The sequence below is a fragment of the Drosophila busckii genome, chromosome 2L, assembly GCF_011750605.1.
Source record: "Drosophila busckii strain San Diego stock center, stock number 13000-0081.31 chromosome 2L, ASM1175060v1, whole genome shotgun sequence".
Lineage (NCBI taxonomy): Eukaryota > Metazoa > Arthropoda > Insecta > Diptera > Drosophilidae > Drosophila > Drosophila busckii.
The window spans coordinates 1166329-1186028 of NC_046604.1; the positions used below are offsets into that span (position 1 = coordinate 1166329).

General features: G+C 40.3%; 1 protein-coding gene across 1 annotated transcript; it reads left to right on the top strand.

The window, feature by feature from the left end:
- Positions 1–326: 326 nt before the first annotated feature.
- On the top strand, positions 327–16719 carry LOC108594324 (tyrosine-protein kinase Drl). Its single transcript, XM_017979474.2, has 4 exons — positions 327–490; positions 13817–15152; positions 15487–15783; positions 15862–16719. Exons 1-4 carry the CDS (start codon positions 376–378, stop codon positions 15971–15973), a joined length of 1860 nt encoding a protein of 619 aa, XP_017834963.1. The 5' UTR covers positions 327–375; the 3' UTR covers positions 15974–16719.
- Positions 16720–19700: the final 2981 nt, after the last annotated feature.

Consider the following 19700-nt stretch of genomic DNA (forward strand, 5'->3'; position numbering starts at 1 on the left):
CAAACGAAACGTTGAAGCGAGTAGACGTGTGGGTTCTTTCTGGAGTCGCGTATCGAGCGCGTATTTCTCGTGTTGCAAGTATCCCAACGACAAACGGCGGATAGTCGGGGCATAAGTACTGACTGCGGTGCTTATAAGTTACTTAGTGCAAGCGTAAAACCTTATCAATTCCAATTGGAAGCACCAACTGAGGTGCTGGGCGAGGCAAGTGCCGAACCGCATTGTGAATTCAAGCGAATGCTACACAATAAAATGTGCGCCAAATTAAACGTGCTTTAAATAAATTAAAATCAAACAACAGTGATAAAATAAAATAAATAAAAAAAACAGCTAAAACAGTTTAAGGCAAAAAGTGTCGTAAAAGAAACTTGCACAATGGATCTGAGTTTTAAGGGAATTTTTACAATCGGATTATTTTTGGCGCTGCTGAGCAGCGGCCAAACGCATTTGAATATATTTTTAAATTTGCACGAGGTGCTAAGACTAATCGGTAAGTGATGTATAAATAATACATTTAATTATAGCATATGTGGGGAATTTTCACAAATGCTATTAAATGATTTATTAATGCGAAGCATGGGCATTTGTTTATGCTTTGCAATTGTTGTCGAAGCCATTTATATATTTTTGACAGCTGCGTATTTGTTTAAGTGGCTTAACTCTATAATAATAAGCTAAACAGATTAATGGCAAGCGTTAAAATTTAAATTTGAAAATTCTAAATGCAGCATTTGTTGTGTCAAGTATTTTATGATTGCAACTCATATAAAAAAATAAATCTTTGTACAATGCAGCAATAAAAACAGCTGCAAAGTGCTTGCCACTGTTTGTCGACTCGACGCGACGCGACGCTGTGTGAAGATATGAGGAATTATTATCAGAAATTATGTTGTAAAATTTACAACTCTCGTATGAGTACGGACTGTTGAGCAAACAGAGCAAGTGATTGATGGCTTAAAGCAGGCAGGCAAACCAGACTGCAGGCAATAAATATTGCCACAGTATGTAGGAGTAAGTCTCTGAATTTATATATAGCGTATATAACTGCGATAGGTCGCGTCACTTGTGAATAACTGTGTAAATATTTGTTCGAGTGCGTGTCTCGCTGCTAATCAGGCGCTTATCTGCCACAGATATTGAGCATTGTAATTCATGTTTATTTATTTGTTGTTGCTACCTTTGGGCTTATCAGCGCCAGCGCCAGCGCTCTAATCAATCAGTGCAGCGATTTCATCATTTTAGAACTATGGAAATTTATTAGTTTCTGTGTGTCAGCTGCATGTCAAACAAAATCAAATTGAAGACTAGGCTAGATATATATTAATGGCCTAAAGCGGTAAACATTTTGCGTTGCAAGTTGCAGTTGCAAGTGCGCACCCTTAGCAATTAAATAGCGTTGACAGCAGGTTGCATGCCTGACCTACTTTTTGGCTTACCCCACTCATTGTAGGTGTCATTTTTTTTTCTTTTTTTTGTGCAGCGGTGTGTTCAAAAGCTTGACTTTGTCACTAGTGTGTGTGTGTGTTTGACCTGTCGTTGTGTATGCGTGTACATCAATTAAATTGTCAGACCACAACACACACACACACACAGCAGAGCGAGAGACAGAGAGAGAGAATAAAAATAAAAGCCAAGCTCTGGCTGTGGCTCTGGCTCTGGCTGCTCGTTAGCTGTGTGCCCCACACTCGTTGGCTGAGTGGTAACTTAGTGGGGAGTGATCCCAAATTGCTCTGCCAACTGGCCAAAGGCCTGTTAGCATATATACATATGGCTATATGCTATATATATAAACTATGTCAGGGACTGATGCCACTACTGGGACAGCTCGTTAACGTTACATAGAGAGGAGCAGCAGCCTGGCACGTAGAGTCCTTAATGGTTTCGGCAAAAGCTAAAATAAGTAAGCACCACACTAAAAATGCGAACAAGTTCTACTATATGCTTAGGTAATAGCTTACAGCTGGCTAGCGTTCTAATGTTAAATGCAATTAAAAAAGTTAATGCCAAACTTGGCAAAAAATAAAAAAAAAAAGTTGTGTTTTGCATATGCGCAAAGTTTTGAACGAAGAGTCAACAGGTTGTAACTAATGTGCGGCATTTTATATTAAATGCAATTAAATAAATGTAAGTTACAATAAAAATAGTAGCTGAAGACAAGTAACATAATAAGCTATAAAACTATTACTATTACTAGTACATGTTAATAAATAAATTTATGACTATTATTCACTTGCTGCCAAGCTTCACTCAACTTGTCTAACTTGCTGTCGCTTTTGCCATTAGCCAACCCTTTAGCTACTTTTTAAATTGCAAGTCATGTTGCAAGCATCAAGCGCTAATCTAAGCAGCATGCACATTGACATTTTAAACTAGGCACACTGACGAGCCAAAAATGTATAATACCCCATCAAACTGCGTGTTGCCAACTCACGTTTGGCTAATAAAATGTGAACACTTGGCTAAAAATACACGTTATAAATATATTTCTGCAAAGTAATGTAAACTCAATTAGCGCAAATGCGACAACAGCAACAAATATTAATAATGCCAAATCTTCTGCGTTGGTTGCCCAAAAATCTTTGGTTACGCTTAGGTTAAGATATGAAATAATCGTGGCTTTAGCTTTAGCTTATGTATACATTGGTGAGCTAGCATATTTCATGTTGCACGCCGGCTGCATGTAAAACGTGACGCATTTGTTGTTGTTGTTGTTGTGGTTGCTGTTGCTCTAAAGCTGATGACAACATTATAAACAACTCGGCAGCATGTTGGGTTTTGCGCCATGTCTGCGCTTCGAGTTGAGTTCTCTGCGTAATTGGCAAATGAATGAGTGCAGGAGGCTCATGCAGCATGATGTGGCAACATTGCTTGCAGCAGTCGCAGCCGCAGCAGCAGCAGCAAATCTCTAGTTGCATTTGCCATTGCGCTTAATTGCGAGGGTGGTACGTACTTTGGTTTTAGCTGACTGTGGCTTTCTATGCTGCGTGTGTAGCTGCCACTTAGCCATGCCTTGCACACGTGTCAATGTCAGCAGCAGCACAGCAGTGGCAGCGCCAGCAGTTGTTGCAAGTGGCAAGTGGCAAGGAGGCGCTCACTACCCTGCTCACTGACTAAGCTCAACTCACTGCATTTATTGCAAGTCATTGGCCCTTCAATTGCGTAAACATTTTACACTTCAGCAACATTTTGGTCATGGATAGCCGGGCACGCCCACTGACAAATCGCAGAGCCCCGCCCGCCCACTTGCGCTTAATTAAATGCGCTAAATGCGGATGTTGTTGTTGTTGTTGTTATTGTCGCCTGTGCTGTCTTCTGTGACAAACAACAATTGCTCTGAGTGCAAGTGCAATTATCAATAACAAAAAAAATTATGCATTGCAGCTGTTTAAATAAAAGCTAAAATTATATAACAAATTATAGCAGAATATGTAAAGCATAATTTAAAATAAATTAAGTGTACAAATATTTGTTATGTTATATACATTATGAAAATACATTATAGAAAATGTTAAATTTTTTGTACTAAAATATTTAAATATATAAATGCAATTTTTGTAATATAAATTCAAAGTATTGCTTGCTAAATAAAAATACTAGCTTAGTATTATAGTAAAGTTATATAAAATATTAATAGAGCCAATGCTATAAATTAAACTTAAGATTATAAGCAAATATTTTTAAATATATTAAAGAGGCTATTTTTATATGAAAGTGTTAGCTTTATAATATTAATGTCATAGTTAAGTAAAATAAATAGTTAAAAATGGCTGGTAAAAGTTTTATATGAATTTTGTTTCCCAATTTGTATTACTTATATATTTTAGCATTTCTTTGCTGCCTTATTCAACTATAATTTATTACTATAAATAATGAAAATTATTATAAAATTTCTTTTAAAATTACTTCATAGTTAAAACTGTTAAAACAGCTAGTAAATATTTTTTCGCTCAATTCTTACTTCAGCGCTTTACTTTTGAGTTTCTTAGCTTTCTTATCAAACTGCTAATTTAATTAAAATTTATTTCACATTCAAATCATAACCCCTCTTGAGCAGCTAATGGCTTGCAACACGCACTGGCAGCCCAGGCGCGCCCCCAAGAGAGTGAAAAGAATATTTTTTGTTTTTGAGTTCATATCTCAAGTGCCTTGTGGCTTCGCCTGCTTATCAAATTAGTTTAATCAGTTTCAATTGTTTATGTTTTGCAGCAAGCAAATGGGCAAGCCCCATAAGTAGCGCTTGTCATTTTGCCTGATGATTGGTGTAAGCCAAACACGCAGCTCGCTAAGATTGCATAATTCTCAATTAAAAAGAGAGAGAATTTCTAATTAATGCAACTGACAAATTCTCATTGGCATGAGAATCGTTAGCGCGATATTGTGGCAACTGCACAATGAATATAAATTTAACAAATAGATATATCATATGGCACATGGCAATTGGAATTGCTGCGAAAATCTGGCAGAAATTTATGGTAATCCGCCAGTGGGCAGTGCTGGGCGTTTGGGAAAATGTATAAATTATGTTAATGAGCAGCTGGACTGGGAGGATAATAAAGCAACATGATATTTGCATTAGGCATACGCAGCTTAAAACAATTGCGCGCATTAAAAGCTAAGCGCAGGATGTGCCAAGGATATGCTGCGCCATTTAGCGTAATTAACTTGTGCTTAAGCTGCAGTCGTTTTTTTTTTTTTTTCTCACACACAGCGACTGCAGTTGCAACACAAAAATTTCTAAATAAACAAAACGCGTGCCAGCGAGCAAGAGATACAATTGTATCTTGTGGATACATGCATTAAAGCAACCCCAATAGGCACAGCACAGCTCGCTGCAAAGTGAGAAAAGTCGCACACAACAATGACAAACGCTGTTGGGCAGAGCGCTGGGGAGGGGCGGGCAGGGAGGATGAGGCCACCTTTACAACAAAAATATCAACAACAGCAACAACAACAACAGCAGTACTACTTAATGGACCAGAAATGCGTTGAGCAAACACACCTCACACACATAGCTCAGACCCTCAGCTAGCTGCTCGTCCATGCGCTGTCTCACTCGCACCTTTTGGGCTGCTGCTGCTGCTGCTGCTGTGTCCTGCTGCGTATGCAAACAAACGCAGCCCGGAAGCGAAATACGAAGCGTTGGCAAACGCATCGCAGGCAGCCGCCAGCACTTGAGCACGCCACAATGCCAATCCCATTGGGTCTCCACCCACCCTCCACCATCACCACCATCAGCACCACCACTGCTGAGGGCTTCATTTGAAGCGAGGGATGGAACGTCCTGCTGGGCAAGTCAGCCTCAACGTCAGTCGTTGCGATTTCAACAATTTTTATTGCTGGTCGAATTCCAAGCGAATTCTCTGCCACTCTACCCAACCCCTAGACGCTTAATGAGCCCGTAAATTATTTTTTATTATTTTGTATTTAATTTTTTCATTGCTGTTTATTCAATACCCAACAAAAAAAAAATGAAAGTATACAATGGGCAGGCGACGCGTGTGTGGCTGCCATTTGATTTGGAATTAATGCTGATGGGAACTGCTCGAGGCTCAAGGCTCAAGGGGTTGCAATTTAGCTAAGCTGCAGTTCTTATGCATCAATTCGATTATTTGGCATTCCAGCAGTGTCTTTGCTCTATTTACAACAAATGTGCTACATCATTTTAATTTCTTTACGCTCAATTACAGCAAATGCAACTTATTGGAAAATTATGCGCGCTGCGCTTCCCACGCAGCTAAATTAGTCGAGGGAGTGAGACTTAGCGGGGGAGCAATTAAGATTTTTTTTGACTGCACTTAAGTGTTTTTATTTAAACATAGCTAATGACTCATTGAGTGCTGCTGCTGTATAATTTATTGACCCACATTGTTTTTTAGCTTCAATTCAATTTAATGCTAATCAAAATATCAAATGGAAATCAATCTTGTGTTGATAACAGTGCCAGATATAATTTAGAAACTTCAATCAACTGAGTGACTGACTGACTGTCTGACTGACTGACTTGACTTGCAACTCTAGCCTGGAGGCGCAACAGTCTGTGGTAATTTTGCTGTCACGCTTAATCAAAAGCGCACATGGCACGTGAAGCGAATTGCGCTGGGAACTTGTTGCAAGTCCGTGAGTCCTGCTTAAGATACGAAACTGAAAAGAGATAAACTATAAAATAAATGCAAGTTCAAGTGCTGCATATGCTGCTATATATTTTAAAAAATATATATAACTAATTTGCCCGCAATTAATGCCACTTGGCCACAGACAAACGACTGTGCCTCGTTTCGTTCCATTGCGAATGCGATTCGTTTTGGTTTTGCCCTCTCTCTCTCTCTCTCTCTCTCGCTCTTGCTTGCCACACCGCCCAAGTGGGTACACGCCTCTTTTCAGCGCTTGGTTTATTCATTTGCCGCCGTGCATTAGTCGCGGTTATTATCGTGTCTGCCGCTCTTTATTATCAATTCTCATCTTTTGTAAGCCTGTTTGTGCAACAACAACAAATGCCAAATGGCGTGAAAATGTATTTGTATCTGCGTGCCACTTTATGTAGCTGTAGCTGTGTCTGTATCTGTGTGTTTATGTGTAAATTGTTTTATGTATTCATCATTTGGACAGCGCAATGGCATTTAATTTAATGTTAAATCAATTTTGTCTGCATTAACTAATTTTAGCGGATTTAATTGCAGCAGCATACAGTGCGTATGCGTATTATTTAAAGTGTATATCTTTATTTTGTGCAATTTAACTGAGCATTACTTTGTGAGCGCTTTGTGCTCTTTACTTTCAAATGAAGCGCTCATTAGGCAGCTTAAAATTAACTTAACGCTAAGCTGTTAATTACACTTACCAAGCATCTTAACAGCCCCACAACACCCCACAGCAGCTTTTGACATTTACCTGTGTCTGTGTCTGTGTGTGGTCGTCCACTTGTTAAAGTTTTGGCATTGTCATGTCGTTAACAAGATGATAAACCCCTAACTATCACAAAAAACAAAAAAACAAGTACACATATGCTTATGCATAAATATGCATGCATTATTTTTTGTTTCTGCTTCGGCTCTAACCTCAAAGTCATAAACAAAAGCCAAAAAAGTTTTCAACAAGCCAAATGTGTTTGGCTGGGAGTTTTAGGTTGGAGAGCTGTCCACTTCAGTGGCAACGCCTACATTGACTGCAGAGCAAGGCTAATCTCTGCTGCTTCTTCTCTGCTGTGAGCTTCAAGATGAATACACTGAGCTGAATTAGCAAGTTTGTTATTTAATAGTTTTCAATGTAACAAATTTAGAGCAGCTTATGATTGGTAATTATAATTAATGTAAAATTCTATTTAGTTCTTCAAATGCAATTTGTAAAATATTTAGCAGTTTTCTAGACACTAAATAAATTGAATCGAAAAATGCAAATTATAAGACTTAATTAAGTGCAACTTTAAATAATAATAAAATATGTAAATTTGCTGGGTCTTAATAATTTTCTCCAATTTCATGTTCATTCATCGCATGTTACACGATTTTTCAAGTATTTTAATTTGTTAATTTCTCTAAATTATTTGTATTTGTATTAAAATTTCATGATGATTTCATGAGTGTAACAAACGATTGTGCAAGTATTTCAATTTGTTAATTTCTCTAAAAGAAGAAAATTTCATGATTTTATGCTAAGGTTTTGCTTTCTAAAACATTGCACTAATAAATTAAATTATAATAAATAATTCAATCATTTTAGCAGTCTAACCAAATATTAAATTTTGCCAATTGCTTGCCTTAACTCAAATGTCCACTTGTTTCAACAACTATTATCACTATTATGTCAAGTATTTGTTAGGTAACTTGCTTATATTTTCTCACAGTGTACTTAAGCTAACTCTCTGCCACAGCAGCTGTCGAGGCAGTTGTCTGGCCGAAAAAAAAGTCAATACGCGAGCCTGTCTCACTCGGTCAGAGTCATAAATTATGCCATCCCGGGGGTGCTATTGAAAAATATATGTATGCATGTGAATGTGCCGCTGTTTGTTTGTTTGTTTGCTCTGCGTATGTGCATGTGTGTGTGTGAGTATATAGGCCCCCGTAGGTGTTGGGCCAGAATAATTTGGCAGAGCTCCCTTTGGCTATTGTCGCTCAGTTTCAGCTTCAATGTTGTTTTGTCATGTCAAAAGTGTTCATAAATTTAAGAAACAAAAACAACAGCGCTGAAAATTTTGGGCAATGCAGGAAACTTGCTGTTTACTTAAGCGAGCGGCACACACACAGTAACAGATTGTTGTGTTTGGCCACAGAATTTCTTGCAGCAGCAGCAGCATCTCTAATATAATATATGTTATGCCCACCCAGGCTTCTGTTTGTGCCACAATGCAAATCAAAACCACAGCTGACCCAAGCAGCAGCCAGCTGTGTGTGCCTCCAACTCCGCTCAACAAAAATAACCGCAACCACAACAAAACCCAACTAACTAGGGCACTCAGCACTCATCTCGCTCCCACCTGCCCCCCCAAACTCCGCAGCGACTTCCAACTGCACCTGTGGACCGACCGCCCACGCTTTATGACTTGCCATAAATTTTATAGCCCCAGCGCCTAGACGTTTGCATTGCGTCCAGCCATAGGTGATAAAAATTTTATTACATCACGCAAAAAATACAGAAAAAAAAAATATAAAGTAAATCAAAACGTTTTGCAAAGAAAATTGAAAGCCACAACGCATATAAAAATGGCTCAAATCGCTGAAAATCACTGTCCAGGCGCCGCCGTCTGATAGATGACTAACCCCTGCTCCCCACCCTATCTCCCTCCCACCCATGGGTCAGCAGGTGGTGTTGGCGTTTTAAGGGTCTGGCGGTCAGTTTCACACGCAAGCCTATAATCACATTAACTTTTCCAGATAATCACATTAAATATCAGACAGACTTATCTTTTATTTTTGCCACAGACATTTGATTTTTATGTGTCTATTACACTGTTGAGAGCTAAGCAAAGTTAAGAGTTCCAGATACGAATAATTGCTTAATAAAAACAACAATATTTAATTAAAAACTATTTGCATAAAATTTCTAAAAATTTTAAATTTAATTATAAATATAAATTCTTCAACATTTGAATTACAAAATACAGAAATAAAACGTAAAGTAATTTTTAATAATATTTTTTTAAGCGAAAAAATTTTGCAAGCTTTTTAAATTAGTGCGCTACATTTTCTAAAGCTTTAAAAATATTTAAAATTAATTAAATTACATTATTGCATCTTTTTATAAATATTTTATTAAACATTTTAGCAAATATAAAGAAAAATACAAAAAATGTTTTGTTTGCGAGTTTAGAAAAGCAGAAGTAATATTTTTGAAATTTATAAAAATTAACGCTCTGAATATATTTACAAAGTTGTTGCTGCTTTTATGATGTAAATGATGATGTAAATCTTTTATTCTTTATTCCGATTTCAGTTTACAACATTTGTAGCATAGTGTAATTTGCTTTTTTTGCTGCCATAGGCCGTAGGGGGTTTTCCCAAGTGGCTAGTGGGCTTGGCCTGGCTTGCTTTGGGGCCTAATGAATGGCTTTTGGCTGCTGATGAAAGGCACTTTGTGTATCGGGCAGAAGTAGATTAATTGCTTACTTTACGCATTTATTGCCTTGCCTCGCACTGAGTGCCGAAAAATTCCAATTGGTTGCACAAAGTGCGTTAATTAGACTTGCCACTTAGCTCGCTCCCTCTCTAGTTGTTGCCATATTTAAGCGCTAACTAGTATTAACATTTTTAATTGAAATACAAGCAGGCAACTTGTAGCAAACCATAAACGTGGCTCATCATGCGTTTTTTATGTGCTGCAGTCGTCGTTGTGTATCTACAAGATCATAATTTATGCAACACCAGCGTGCCCCATGCCACCCGCTTGCAGCGCTGAACTTGAATTTATGGCCAGGGCAAAGCATCGTCATCATCATCATCGTCAGCATCATCATTGCTGTTGTTGCTGTTGAAGTTGCCGTTGAGGTGATAATATAAAAGAAAATACATAAACTGCATAAGATGGTCAAGAAGCAGGGGCAAGCTGATTGCGTCTGGCCTGCAGGCAAAAAAGTACTAACGAAAAACGTACAACGAGCACAAAAAAAAAAAAAAAAGACGTCCAAAGTTGAAAGCCATGCGCCAAGAGCTGGCAAAATAAATTGCAGCTGCCTTGGCCAGGGCGTTGAAATACAAATAGAAATACTTGGCAGCTACCGTGCCACGTTGCGAGTTGCACGTTGTGTCTGTGTGTGTGAGTGTTTGGTTGACTGGCAATGAAGTTGCCAGAACCGTAGCGAGAGCATCAAGCACTTCACATGTCCTTTAGCTTGTTTGTCTTTTACTCTGCCCGAGCTGCTGCTGCTGCTGCTGCTCTTGCTGCAGCTGAAGCTTGAAGCAAAGTTTGTTTGGCCAGACGATGATGACGCTGCATCCATTGGTGTCTTGTCTTGTTGCAAGCTGACTGCTTGACTGACTGACTTGACTGACTGACTGACTGACTGTGTCCATTTGCGCATTAAAATTACCTACAGACTCAGACTCTTGCCAGTTTCTGTTGCCTGCCTGACCTTCTATGGCCCGGCAGTTGGCCAAGCGCTGAGAACTGAGAACTGAGCACTAAGCATTGAGCACTGCGATTTAATCAGCTTGTTGCCAGATAAGTACATGTGTATATATAATTTTTTCATACTCGTTTGCTGTTTCTTTTTTTGTGCCAAGCTGTTGCTTGGGCGTGACTGGCGAGTGGGCTTAAGCTTGAAGTCGTTGCAAATGCAAATGGCTTTAAAAAATTATTCAAAAGCAAGACTTAAATTTTCTTTGCTACAAATTGAATACCACTGTAGCTAAAGACATTATGAGGCGCCAACCCTTGCGCTGCAACCCCAATACGATATGTGGCCCTAAATCAGCATCAGCTTCAGCTCAGTGCCCACCAAATGTCATCATCAGCCGCGAGACCAACCAGACAGTCCCCCCTCCAACTGTTTCGCTCGCTATCTCTGATAATAAAATGAAATAAAAATGTCGTCTGGGTCTGCGCCTGGGCGAGTGGGAGTCGTTTCGTCTGCGTTTAATGCACAACATATTCATGTGTCAAAAGACTATTTTGGATTTATGGCCTGCGAAATTCGCCCGAAACAGCAAATGACGCAATAACGTGGCCAGAAGGATTCCTCTGTCCGTTGCAAAAAAAAAAAAAAGAAAAATATGCTAAGAAAGCGAGCACACACACACACCCATTGAAATCTCGTTGAGCTTTTGGTTTGCATAAATTAGAGAGAACCCCAAAATGTTTGCACTGCGAGCTGTTGCAGATCCTTCGGCTATTTGGGGCGCAAAATTTTTCTGCACAAAGTTTCATTTTATTATCATTTTTTTTGCTTGTGTGTGTGTGTAATTGAAATTAAATAGATGTCGTGCCATGAATTCAAAGCGCCCGGGCCGTGGCAAAGGGTTTAAGCCATTGATAGAGCCAAACTTATTGTAGTCGTAGTTTGTACAACGATTTGTGCTTGTCCCAGCAGTAGATTTGCATTTGATTTAAAGCTTTAGTGAGCTGTGGCAACCTCATTTTGTGGCAGCCTTTTTGCTGCTAATTTAAGCTTTGCGGCTTGCTACTCATTTTTTGTGTCTGTTGATGCGCTTATATTGCTGCTGGTTATAATTTTTTTTTTGCTTTTTTCGTGTGGCTTGTTTTACATTTTGCTTTATCAGCAACTTGCCACACACACACACACCAAGAGCTTACCTGGCTCGCCTTTTTTTTATGCTGTCTTGCCATTTACACGCTTTTTCTTTGGCAATTTGAAGCTCTTAAAAAAAATAAAGTATATTTTCACGGCTTCTTTTTACACTTTGCCGGTGTGGCCCGTGCCCCAAAAACTTTTACTTTTGCATGTAGCAGCTTGGACTTGAGCTACGAATTTATGTCAGTGGCACTTGATGAAGTTTGGACCAGGAGAGTGCCTGCCCTAGGTGTCAGCAGCATAATGAAATTCGATTTTCCTGCAGCTGGGGCATGAGGCACATTCCATTGACTTCCATTTGTGGCGCAATCAGCTTTAATTAGCAAGAGTCTTAAATAAACTGCAGGCACTTGTTCTTTTCAATCAGCAGCAATGGAACGTGAGCTAGCGATAATTATCGTTAGTATTAACATATATAAAAAAAAATATTTTCTGTATTGCTGCTATTGACGGCAGTTTGCTAGTGCGTAGTTATCGATAGTATCGATAGCGCGCTCAACTCTAGTCTGCCTGTGTTTAGTTACAACTGATGATTTCTTTTTACATCTTTTACGCTCTTAACCCTTTTGCTTAGTTATCATAATTTTTTTATCTAGCTTTTGCTTCATTATGCGACAGTTTTCATTTCTGCAAGTGCGTACTGCTCTGCTCAACCCCAGGCCACAAGCCTTGCTTCAACTCCAGTTACAGTTCGCATTCACTAATTACATTTTCAAGCTGCAAACGAAGCGTGCAAAGCGCGTTGGGGGGAACTACACTAATTAGTACATTATATATGCATATGTAGCAAGTATATATGCATGTGTGTGTGTGTGTGTGTGTGTAGAACGCATAAGTGGCATAAATTAAAATAAAATGTCGCTGCGACGTTGACTGCGATAAAAATCTAAAATAAACAGCGCAGCGGCAGAAGAAAAAATAAATAAGTTATTGTGGCATGCAACACACACACACACACACACATGTGCAACAGCAAGTAAGCACATCAACCTTAATTAAGCATAAACATTTAACCTGCTCCATGCCACGCCCCCTCAACTCAGTTCTGTGTGTGTTTGCGGCGCGTCTCGTCGCGTGTCTTTGTGGCAAGCAGCGAAAGGGTCCGTTTTATAATTTGATTGATTTATTAAGGCAACAATGGTCGAGCACAAGTGGCCGCGTAGCAGGTACAAGGCCCCGAGCACAGTCATATTTATATAAATTTAGCTGCTTTGTTGCAAGCTAATTTAATTAAATGCATTGTGAGCTGTGAGCTGTCATAACAACAGTCTAGGGCCAGCTGCAATTTAGATACGATCTTGTATTCAAAGTGATAGCTGACAGCTGTTTGAGATAGAATAGGATATGCCATGATATTTTGTCAAAATGAATAGATGAGTTAGCTGAGTTCATAGGCTGCAATGTTGAATCCGTTTTTGAAGACAAACAATTTGCTACAAATAGTTAAATTGCTAGCTTTTGCTTTTTACAATTTTGAGCTTGAAAGTAAGCACCAGCATACACAAATCTTAAGAAATACAATATCTAAAATATTATTGTATATATGCATTTTGAATTTTTATTATCTTTTCGAACAATTTAGTTGCAATTAAATATCAAAATTGCCAAGTCCATCTAACCTCGCTAAGCTAATTGCTTAACATAATGTAATGTTAAAGTCTGAGCACTTCTCTTAACATAGCTCTGTTAACTTAAAGCTGAGCCAACTTATTTGTCCTGCTTGATTGATTTTTGCGTTGTTTGGCATTGCAAACTTGTTAAACGAAATTGCTTGGCAATTGCGTCCATTTTGTGGCTCACAGCTATTTAACTCCTTCAATATGTCAGCAAAGTGTCTAAGTGGACAGATAAGGCTTGTGGCTGCTAAAGTGGGAGTGGGTGGGAGTAAAAGAAAATCAATTTGACAAAGTAAAGAAAACTCTTATCCACATTGATTGATTATGCAGCCTGTAACTGTGACTGTGCGAAAAGTTTTGTGTGTGTGTGTGTGTTGCCACTTCGATTGGGTCAACATGGCGTATCATTAATTTCCAGCTGCTACAATTCAACTAACTGAGCTCTCTCTCTCTTTTGCAGGCGTTTCGGCTGAGCTGTACTATGTGCGCGAGGGCGCAATCAATGACTATGCATTGAACTTTGCTGTGCCGGTGCCGGCGAATATTAGCGATGTCACCTTCACCTGGCAGTCGCTGGTGGATCATCCGCTGCCCTACAGCATTAATGTGGCTACTTCGGATGTAGGCGTGCTGCCACGCCCGCTGCTGAACATTTCACGCATTGGCGATGTGCCCATGGAGCCGCAAACTTGGGGCATTAGTCTCAAGTGCTCGGGCACGCGAGCAGCCGAAGTGACGGTGACCATTAGCGTTGAGGTTATACTGGATCGCGCGACTAACAATAATACGAATTTGATATTCAAGCGCAAGAAGATTTGCCTAAAAGATGAGCCCAACGACGCGCGCGAGGAGTACGACGATGAGGAGCAGCTGCATCCGGATTTGAGTGGACATGACTATCCCGAGCGCAATGAAGAGCGCGCTAGACATGAAACGCGCAGGCCGCCGCATGTGGAGCAGCCCAAGCCTAAGGAGCGTGAGCGGCAACGTGTTGCACCCACTGTGCCCACAGTTACAGTTAGCGGCGTTCCTGGCGGCGCTGGCAACTCGGACTACGATCCGCTGCTGCGCGAAACGCTTGTGCCGCCCACCAGCGGACTCATCACTCTCATTGTGGGTGGCATTTTGGCTCTGGTGCTTGTGTCCACGCTCATACTCATTGCCTACTGTGCCAAGGGCCCGTCCAAGCGTCATCCCTCGAATGGCGTGCATCTGATCAAGACCTCCAGCTTTCAACGGCTGCCTACGATCTCTTCGACTGCTCACAATTCGATCTATGTCTGCCCTTCAACCATTACTCCCACATATGCCACGCTGACGCGGCCCTTTCGCGAATATGAGCATGAGCCTGAGGAGTTCAACCGCCGTCTCCAGGAGCTGACAGTCCAGAAGTGCCGCATCCGCCTCTCCTGTCTCGTTCAGGAGGGAAACTTTGGGCGCATCTATCGCGGCACTTATAACGACTGCCAGGAGATTCTGGTTAAGACTGTGGCGCAGCATGCAAGCCAGCTACAAGTGAATCTGCTGCTCCAGGAGTCCATGATGCTGTACGAGTCCGCACATCCCAATGTTCTGGCTGTGCTGGGCATTTCCATTGAGGACTACGCCACTCCCTTTGTTCTCTATGCGGCCAACAGCAGCGTTCGCAATCTCAAGACCTTTTTGCAGGATCCTTCCTATGCCCGCAGTGTGACCACCATTCAGACAGTGCTCATGGCTTCCCAGCTGGCCATGGCCATGGAGCATTTGCACAACAATGGAGTTATACACAAGGATGTGGCCGCCAGGAACTGTGTGTAAGTAGCATCCAAACATTTATTGCCGATAAAATATAAAGCCAAATACAAGTTTCAATAAACAATTTTATAATTTGATAACAAATTAGAATCTATTCAATATTTGAAAGAAATTTAATAGTCATAGCCATCAATAAATGCTGTACATTTTGTTTTTAGATATGAATATAATAAAAACTTAATTTATATAAATTCTTTAGTACAAAATTTTGATTTATTAGTTAGTATTAAATATTCTAAACAGTTGCAAAATATTTAGTTTGAAATTAATTCTAATAATTTGTATTGAACTTTTTGGCTAACCATTTTACTCTTTGATTCTTATTATTTTTAGCATTGACGATCAACTGCGCGTTAAGCTTACAGACAGCGCCCTGAGCCGTGATCTCTTCCCTGGCGATTACAATTGCCTGGGCGATGGTGAATATCGTCCCATCAAGTGGCTATCACTGGAGGCCTTGCAAAAGTCGCATTACAACGAAGGCAGCGATGTTTGGTCCTTTGGCGTGCTGATGTGGGAAATGTGCACCTTGGGCAAGTTGCCCTATGCTGAGATCGATCCGTACGAAATGGAGCATTATCTTAAGGATGGCTACAGACTGGCTCAGCCCTTCAACTGTCCCGATGAGCTGTAAGTATTGAAAAAGAGTTAGGAGCTCCAACAATTTAAACTCACTTTGGCGTTTCCCATTTGCTTAACTCTTTGCAGCTTCACCATTATGGCCTATTGCTGGGCTTCGCTGGCTGCGGAGCGACCCTCGTTCAGCCAGCTGCAGATTTGCCTATCCGAGTTTCATACACAGATAACCAGATATGTTTAACCAGCGGTAATGAAACACACACAGACTTGTAAATATAATAAGAGGCGCAGACGCAAGATTAGCCAGCAGACAATGTCCGCCACTCTGTTTCCAAAGACATATTTAAATTATACAAACTAAAATATTGGGCAGTCTCTAGTTAGGCCTAGCACTTAGTACATAGCACTTAGTTTAAATCAGAGACAACAAGATGTGTTCAATGCAAGAGCCGCCGCGTAGGAAACCCAAACTCCCAAATTTAATCTAAGCACTTCAATGTTATAGACACAGCAGCAAAACAAATAACAGTTCTATGAGAATTTGCATACTTATTAAACAAAATATTCAAATACGCAAACTAGGCTAGAACCTGGCGCCATACTAATGTATGTACTAATATTTCCGTAAGGCAGTGGCAGCATACTTAGCGAGGCAACTGTTTTTAAAAAATGCCAACGCTTGAGCGTTGAGTTCATGCAACCCCTATAAGTACTATATATATATATGCTATATAACAATATGTGTACATGTCTAAGTAGCGTGTAGTCAACTCAACATATGTATATGTATTTAACTAATGTTTAGTGAGAACAATGAGTAAAGTGAACCCCGCTTAAGAACACCAGTATTTGTTTGAAAACTTTTAAATGCCGTCTCGATAAAAGTTTTATTGTAATATACTTAAGCATTTTTTGCATTAGTTCTAAGTTTAACATTATGATTTCAAAACAAAATGAAAAATAACTGCAAAACGATTTCAATAAACGTCCGTGCATAACGTAAAAAACAAAAAGAAATTTAAGCACTTACTACACTTGGGTGGGAGGTTGGGGGGTCACTTAGCCTAAAACAACTTGCAACTTGTTTGGGCGCGCTGCTGAAAATGGAAACGTTTGCCTATTTGGTGGCGCCGCCAACTGAACTAGCCCACACACCTGCATGCCACGTGTAGAGCTTATGAGTTACGCGCTGCTCTTTCGTGCCACATGCCCTTTGATGACTGTACTAAGACTACTTAGCTTGAAGCACACACACACACACACACACAGGACTTTGTGGCACGTCCTTTTTAATATGCCTGTCACAGCATCAAGCAGCAGCAGCAAGTCCGAAGACTAGTTTCGGCTGCTGCTTCAGCTGCTGCTCTGTTGGTATTTAGAAAACGTTCTTGTGTGGCACGTGCCGCAGTTTGTGGAATGTGCAGCATTTAAGCACGCCAGCCAGTCAGGCAGTCAGCCAAGCACTTCAGCAAATCGAAAGCTAATGAAAACGCATAATGCTTCAAATGAAACTTTAATGTAAAGTTGGAGCTCTAAATCCTTTTGGTAACGCATTCAAATAAACTAAAAGCCAATTGCAAACAGCAGCAAAGTTTCGTTTCAATCAAATTAAAGCATTCTGGCAAATTGACAAAAGATATTAAGTTATTAACAACCGTTCGAGCGCGCGCATTTTGCTCATAAAAGTCATGCAACAAAAATATAAAAGGTAAGTGGCATTCGTTGCAGCAACAGCATTGAAAACACACAAACAGCAACAACAACAACAGCAACAACAGCTGCTGGAAAATGAAACTTTGTTGTTGGTCAACACTCTAAGCCAAAAATCAACAAATATAAAAAATTTCACAGCACGTGAGGCAGCATTTCAATTTTTCAGTAGCGCATGAAACAAAAACAAAAACCAAATAAAAAATCAACGGTATAGCGTGGAAAAAGTTTGACAACTATGCCCAAGCCACGCCCCAGCAGCGACGACGAGCGTCTGGAGCGGAGTTAAAAGTGTTCAAGGGGTGAGCAGTGTGGGGGGCGACTGTCCCCAGTGGAGCTATTTGAAGCGCCCTTGCGGCGGTTCTGCCAGGTGATGTTTGAACTTTCAACGGATGAGCTAACGCAGGGGCAGCTAAAAGGGTTGGCTGGTTGGCTGGTTGAAGTGGTCGCAACTGCAACAACTTTTGGCCAAAGTGGGTCGGTCGGCCTGGCCTCAAAAAATTGATTACTTTGTATAGCGAGCGCGCCGCTGTTTCTGTTTCAGTTTCTGTTTCACGACTAACTTGGCTTAGCTGTAGCTTTAATTTAAACTTGGCATTTCGCAGAATTTTATGGAGTGCATTCAATATTCGCTGGCAAACAGTTAACTTTTTTTTGCTGATTTTTTGGCCAATCTGTAGCTGTTGATTATGGCCGCGAGGCATTAGCTGAAAAACAAATATTTACCTTTGAAATTATAAAGCAAAAGTTGTTGCTGCTTCTCTTATTATTTTTATACATTTTATTGTGTGTTTAGTTCTCATTTCCTTTTTTTTTTTGTTGGCTGATTGCAAAACTAATTAAAAGTTGCTATAAACTCATTTAGATGGCATTGCTTTTTAAAGATTTAAGAGCCAAAGGTAATCAAGTGTTTTGCTTAAGCCAAAGTTCGAGCTCAGATTGTTTTTCAATTTCTTTTGCTATTTGGCAAAATACTGAAGCTGGCAGTCAACATTAGCATAGAACTTTTCTTATTATTTTTTATGTGAAAAATTTTTTGAAACCTTCGCCTGGGGAGTGCGAGAGCGAGAGTGCTGCGCAGCCAAGGAAGCGGAAACGGAAAGCATACAACGCCAGACAAACGTTAAAGCGAATAGCAATGGGCGGGTTGGGTTGAAGCTGAAGCTGCGCAGACAAAAGTGAAAACAGGCACAAGCCAAAGCACAAGCAAATGTATATAATAATGACATGGAAGGAAATCATTTTCATTTGCAAGCCAATGCTTCAATGTTGCCTCACTCCTTGCAACACACACAGTTCGCTCAGCAATTGGCAAAGCTTAGCCGCTCGTAGCTGTCGCTCGAACTTGGCGCTTCATTTGTCGCAAAGTTTTATTGAATTACTCGGGCGTGCCACTCAGCTGCAATGTGTCTATATATATATATATTTATATATATATGTATGTGTGTGGCAAGTCAGGTGGGGTGGGTGCAAGTCTGCGTTGCATGAGTTGTGCAAATTGTGCGCTTGTATGTGGCTGCCGCTTTTGATTATCACGCCTGCAAATTCATTAAAACTATTATTTATTTTCCTCTGCCAGCACTTTTAGAGCTTCTTCTTATTTTTTTTATTTTTGTTGTCAATCGATTGTGCCACAAGGCTCTGTGGCACCTGCCTCGGCAATCATTTTTCATTGGGTTCGTGCAGCATTTTGCGCCTTTGACTCGCCTGCTGACTTTTTGCCAAGCTGTCATTATTCATCCGAACTGCTTTTTTGGCGCTTAGCTCACAACTTTGTAAATTTCCCACATATGTCGCCAACTGCGAACTGAACTGGACCAGCAGCAGCAGTCAAAGCGACAACAACAACAACAACAACAACAAGCTTTCCACATGTGATTAATTGTTGCAAGTGCTGTGTGCAAGGGCAGCCGCCGCCGCTTCGGGCGTTTGCCACAGTTTGAGTTATTTGTGTTGACACAAAACTGTTTGGCCAGTCTCTCGCCACTGGCAACATTGGTGAAAATTTGAGGCAGCCAAGGTGTTGGCTCTTTTTTTTTGGTCGTGGGTGTGGCATGTGCATATTTCGGACACACAAAAATCAAATGAGAACATTTTTCAGACAAAGCAACGCGCGTCGCAAATTAAAACAAAAACAGCAACACATACAAATGTAGGTTTGTTAATCCTTTTTCTATTGCCTATTCGCGACAAGCGCGCGACTCTGCATATAGAAAGGGTATTGCACGGAATTTCCGACTATATGAAGTAAATATGTT

Bases quoted from the DNA above. Each gene is read 5' to 3' on its own strand.
- LOC108594324 (XM_017979474.2), top strand. From the start codon at position 376: ATGGATCTGAGTTTTAAGGGAATTTTTACAATCGGATTATTTTTGGCG. The intron at 491-13,816 runs GTAAGTGATGTA...TCTCTTTTGCAG, and splicing joins CGAGGTGCTAAGACTAATCG to GCGTTTCGGCTGAGCTGTAC. The intron at 15,153-15,486 runs GTAAGTAGCATC...TATTATTTTTAG, and splicing joins GTGGCCGCCAGGAACTGTGT to CATTGACGATCAACTGCGCG.